Source organism: Protobothrops mucrosquamatus, unplaced genomic scaffold (assembly GCF_001527695.2).
Source record: "Protobothrops mucrosquamatus isolate PMUCROS unplaced genomic scaffold, P.Mucros_1.0 scaffold3252, whole genome shotgun sequence".
In the NCBI taxonomy this organism is placed as follows: Eukaryota; Metazoa; Chordata; class Lepidosauria; order Squamata; family Viperidae; genus Protobothrops; species Protobothrops mucrosquamatus.
This window is the reverse complement of record NW_015389246.1, coordinates 3,746-9,437: the sequence shown is the minus strand read 5'-3', so window position 1 is coordinate 9,437 and position 5,692 is coordinate 3,746. Positions and strand designations below refer to the sequence as shown.

The 5,692-nt window shown below is 47.5% G+C and overlaps 1 protein-coding gene across 1 annotated transcript; it reads left to right on the top strand.

Annotated features, from left to right (window-relative positions):
* Window positions 1-241: 241 nt before the first annotated feature.
* On the top strand, window positions 242-1,235 carry LOC107297355 (calmodulin-A). Its single transcript, XM_029286293.1, has one exon. The coding sequence runs from the start codon at window positions 259-261 to the stop codon at window positions 850-852; it is 594 nt and encodes a 197-aa protein (XP_029142126.1). The 5' UTR covers window positions 242-258; the 3' UTR covers window positions 853-1,235.
* The last annotated feature ends 4,457 nt before the right edge of the window (window positions 1,236-5,692 follow it).

Here is a 5,692-nt window from a genome sequence, read left to right as displayed (position 1 = left end):
ATGATCAGTTACCATCGTTCTCCCCAATCTGATGTTCTCCAGAACATCGGTTGGAAGCTTGTCACTGAAAACCAGTAGCAGCCCCAGTCCCATAAAGACATGGGGTGAGACCCAGAAATGGTTAACCTCTTTCAGGCCTGGCCCAGACCAGATTAACAGGTTCCTAACGAAAAGGGTGTGGACCTTTCAGTCGAAGAGTTCCACAGTTGACTTTGCTCCAATGGAATCAAGGCCGGGGTGTTGTCTTCTTGTTGCAAGATGCCAGAACATCTCTGGAAACCAGCCAGTAGGAACAACCCTACCTATGGGCCAACTCTTTGCAAGAGAAGGGAAACATTTCTTCACCGCCAAGGAGAGCAACAAACCGCAGAAGGTGATCGGCAAATTGGTGGGACAGAAGAAGACACCATGACCTCTCTGATGGAACAAGAAATTGCAGAGTTCAAGGAAGCCTTCATGCTCTTTGACCGGAATGGAGATGGGACCATCACCACTAGGGAACTTGGAACCGTCATGAGGTCCTTGGGGCAAAACCCCACCGAAGCTGAGCTGCGGGAGATCGTCCAGAAGCTGGAAGCTCACAAAAACGGCACCATTGACTTCCCCGAGTTCTTGAACCTGATGGAAAAGGAAGTCAAGAACCGAGATTGTGAGGAGATCCGGAAAGCTTTCCAGGTATTTGACAAGGATGGGAACGGTTACATCTGCGCTGCGGAGCTGAGGTATATCATGACCAACCTCGGGGAGATGTTGTCCAACGAAGAAGTCGAGGAGATGTTGAAGGTGGCAGACCTGGATGGTGATGGGCAGTTAAATTATGAGGAATTCCTGAGGATCATGACCAGCAAGTGAAGAGGGCGACCAAGCCGTGGAGATCTTCGCCTCTAAAAATCAACGTAATTTAGGACTTTGGGTCATATGCAGCCTTCATAATGTGGCCTGGTGAGGACAGCTAGGACAATCAGTTTTGGTGGGACGTGATCGATGGAAAGAACCTAAATCAGACTTGGGGATGCAAACTGAACTTCGGCTGTGGGTGTTTGTTAATGTTTTTCTCTGCTTCCAAGAAGTGTATGGCATCTTTTGGGATCAAAAGATATTCTTGACTTGTAGTCTTGTGGAGAAACGAGATATGGATATACGGGGAGATTTCTGCAGAAAATTATCCCCAGTTGCTCCTGCTCAGTAACTTAACTCTAGCAAATCAAATAAATGTCTAATTGCTCTTGTCCTAATGAGTTCTCTTTCCTCCTTTATTAGAGAGGGAGAGAGAGAGAGAAGAGAAAGAGAGAGAGGGAGAGAGAGAGAGGGAGAGAGAAAGAGAGAGGGAGAGAGAGGGAGAGAGAGAGAAAGAGAGAGGAAGAGAGAGAAGAGAAAGAGAGAGGGAGAGAGAGAGAGAAGAGAAAGAGAGAGAGGGAGAGAGAGAGAAAGAGAGAGAGGAGAGAGAGAAGAGAAATAGAGAGAGAGAGAAGAGAGAGAAGAGAAATAGAGAGAGAGAAGAGAGAGAGGGGGAGAGAGGGGGAGAGAAAGAGAGAGAGGGAGAGAGAAGAGGGAGAGGGAGAGAGGGGGAGAGGAAGAGAGAAAGAGAGAGGGAGAGAGAGAGAAGAGAGAGAAGAGAAATAGAGAGGAAGAGGGAGACAGAAGAGAGAGGGAGAGAGAAGAGAGAGAGGGAGAGAGAGAGAAGAGGGAGAGGGAGAGAGAGAAGAGAAAGAGAGAGAGAGAAGAGAAAGAGAGAGAGAGAGAGAGGGAGGGAGAGAAAGAGTGAGAGAAAGAGAGAGAGAAGATAGAGAGAGAGGGAGAGACGGAGGGAGGGAGGGAGAGGAAGAGAGAGAGAAGTCCTTTGGCCAGAACAGTTCAGCAACACGGCCTCCTTGGACGCAAGCAGACTTACACAATTACACAATTCCTNGTTTATTTATTTATTTATTTCATCTGGGTAACAAGCACAGCCGAATACAGCCGAATACGGAAAACAGATGAGGAAGAAGGATGGGCGATGGGGGCCGGCCGGGGGGGGGGTTCCTCGTGGGAAGCCATCTTTAGGGCAGAGAGATCAGTGGTCCTTCCAGCCCTCCCTCCCCCCCCCCGCACGACGGGTTCACCTTCGGGTCTGCTAGGACTACAACTCCCAGCATCCTCAGTCCGCAGGGCCTTTTTTTTTTTTTTTTGAACTCAGGGAGATCGACGGGTTGTCCTCGGCTTACGGCCGTAACCGAGCCCCAGATTTCTGTGGCTAAGCGACACGTTTGTCCGGCGAGTCTTGCCCCGTTTTGCGACCTTTCTCGCCACGGTCGTTAAGCGAATCGCTGCATTTGGTAAGTCAGTCGCAGGGTCATTGGGGGAATCCGGCTTCCCCCTTGGACTTGGCAAAAGGGGATCCTGTGACACACACCCCAGGGACGTTACGACCGTCATAAGTACAAGTCAGTTGCCAAGCCTCCGAATATTGATCACGTGACCACGGAGAATGCTGCAAGGGCCGTAGGTGTGAAAAACGGTCATAGGTCACTTCAAACAGTCTTCAAAGTCGAAGATTACCTGTACATAAAGTCCTCGACTTACAATCGTTCATTTAGCGACCGTTCAACGTTACAACAGCACTAAAACAAGTGAGTTATGAGTGGTCCTTGCACTTACGACCGTCGCAGCATCCCATGATCTTGGCAACCAGCATGCACTTACGACGGTCGCAGTGTCCTGGGTCACATGATCCCCTTTTGTGACCTTCTATCTTCTCTCTCTCTTTCTCTCCCTTTCTCTCTCTCCCTTTCTCTCTTTCTTTTCTCTCTCTCTCCCTCTCCCTCTCTATTTCTCTTCTCTCTCTCTCCCTCTCTCTCTCTCCCTCTCTCTCTTCTCTTTCTTTCTCTCTCTCTCCCTCTCTCTCTCTTCTCTCTCTCCCTCTCCCCCTCTCTTTCTTTTCTCTCTCCCTCTCCCTCTCTTTCTCTTCTCTCTCTCCCTCTCTCTCCTCCTCTCTCTCCCTCTCTCTCTCTCTTCTCTCTCTCCTCTCTCTCTCTCTCTTTTTCTCTGTCTCTCCCTCTCTCTCCCTCTCTCTCTCTCTCTCTCCCTAGCAAAAGTCTCGCTTAGCAACAGAAAAATTACGGCTCAATTGTGCTCGTAAGTTGAGGAAAACCTGTAGTTTGAAGTCGGTTTAGAAGTATAAGTTCCTGTGGGAAATTAAAAACAATAAAATATATACCATTATCCTTGGAGTCATTAAAGCCGCGACGAAATGAGTGGCTAGGAGTAGCCCTGCTGCCATCTGATGCTAAGTCTCCATTATTCAACCATCAAATCATTTATCGTGACCTCCCCTTGAGGTGTCCTCAAGGTGTGTTGGGATTACAATGCCCATAATTCCCCACGGGTGTGGCTGAAGCTCCACCTGGAGGATAGCAGGCTGGGAAAGTCAGGTGTGAAATGGGCTCCAGGACCTGATAGGGATTGTTGAACTGCCTTGAGTTCCACCTCTGGTCTTCTTTGAGGAGAACTCCTAGTGGTCTAATCTGGGAGGAATGGATCGGGCCCCAAAGCTCATCCAGATGTGGAGCTTGGGATGATGTCACTCACTTTCTCGGAAGGATTCCAAGATACGTCGAGGAGATTGAAGATAGCAGCTCCAACCTATTGTAGTTGCTCCAAGTTTCTTTGATGTAGAGACGGTACGTTCCTGACCACGCAACACCTCCTCACTACGTTTCTATCTCTGATATCTCGAAATCTGCCTCTGGCTGGCTGACTAGACTCCTCCTGGTTCCAGTTATGAGTTTCAAAGAGTTCCTGTTGTGTGACTTTTTGCGGCCTGAACAAAGGTTGAACCAGGCGAAGTGAATTAGGAGTCCGTTCCGTCTTCTTCTGGAGTTGGATGAGAAGGTTCTTCCTCTACATTGGGAGTAAAAAAAAAAAATCTGTGTTCCACCACATTCCTCTAGTTAAGACTTTTTTGTTGTGGTCTACAGAAGTTGATGTGGTGTTGGGTGTCCTAAGATGAGGGAGTTGTTTCCATGAGGTCACTCTTAAGTGCTCCCCAGGGACCAATTTGAGACTTTCATAGGTTCTCCAGAGTTCACCGGTGGCCCTGGTAGGACACCAACTTGGTAGGGCATTTGAACTTGAATAGGTTAGCCGTTGGTTCTCGCTCCCTATTATACATACTGTAGTAGTTTGCCCTGTCGGTGTTGGTGGGATTGTGGGTTACTCCTGGATAGTTCATTGATTAGGCTATTGTTTTCTGCTTGAGTGTTTGACTGATATTAATCCCTGCTTATCTGGGTGTTTGCTGGAGAGGATGTGTGGAGTCCTTGGTGCTCTCTGAGCTTGGTTGTTTGCTTGCAGACGTTTCATGACCCAACTAGGTAACATCATCAGTGCTAGAAGGGAGGGGGAAGAGGAGGAGGAGGAGGACGACAACAACAACAACAACAACAACTATGGAGTTTTTAGTGCTCTCTGAGCTTGGTCGTTTGCTTGCAGACATTTCATGACCCAACTAGGTAACATCATCAGTGCTAGAAGGGAAGTGAGGAGGAGGAGGAGGAGGACTATGGAGTCCTTGGTGCTCTCTGAGCTTGGTTGTTTTCTTGCAGACGTTTCATGACCCAACTAGATAACATCATCAGTACTAGAAAGGAAGTGGGGAGGAAGAGGAGGAGGAGGAGGAGGAGGAGGAGGAGGAGGAGGAGGACGACGACGACGACTATGGAGTGCTTGGTGCTCTTGAGCTTGGTTGTTTGCTTGCAGATGTTTCATGACCCAACTAGGTAACATCATCAGTACTACAAGGGAAGTGGGGAGGAGGAGGAGGAGGAGGAGGAGGAGGAGGAGGAGGACGAGGACGACGACGACGACGACGACGACTATGGAGTCCTTGTTGCTCTCTGAGCTTGGTGGTTTTGCTTACAGACATTTCATGACCCAGCTAGGTAGCATCATCAGTGCTAGGAGGAGAGTGGAGTTTATTCCCTGTTTATGTATACAGGCTTGCCCTGTCCGTGTTGGCAGGGGATGTGGTTTCCTCCTTAGTAGTTTATTTAGAGTATTGTTTCCTGCCTGTTTGTCTGGTGTTAATCCCTGCTTATCTGGGTGTTGGTTTCTGATGAGATTGGGTACTTATCTTGTGCTTTCCTTCCTAGCTTTTTTTTTTATAGATGGGCTCTATTAACAAACTCTTGCAATTGCGATTGTGTTTTTCCTCCCTTCCTCTTCCACCCCACTGATACAGTGGGGAGCCAGTGTGGGTCTTTTCTCAACACTAATTTCTTTCCCCAGCTTTCAGGACTATTTCTGTCTTGTGTGTTTTTTTCTCCATTTCCCCTCCCTCTCTTTTGTCCCTATTCAGCAGATCTTTCCCAGAGATATATTTCAACACCAAAAAATCAGAACTATTTCAGTATTAACATGTGAAAAGAACACAACCAACAACTTTGTTTTCAGGAGCTACACATCTCTAAATTTAGGTGTTCCATAAATATCGCATTTTTTTGATACAAGGAAAGGAAACAGCTTTTTATTTTTAGACCTTATTTTCCAATTCCCTAACTCTTTCTAATTTGGGGATGTTTTATTAGGGACATTTTGACGTGAAGTCAAAAGGGGTCCTTTCCAACAAATCGCCGAGAATGGTTCCCAGCAAATGCTTGTATCAGGAATAATAAATATATGTATCAACACTCTGTTATGCATCGCATCCAAAAAT

Excerpts from the sequence above, each read along its gene's own strand:
- LOC107297355 (XM_029286293.1), top strand. The coding sequence starts at position 259 with ATGCCAGAACATCTCTGGAAACCAGCCAGTAGGAACAACCCTACCTAT.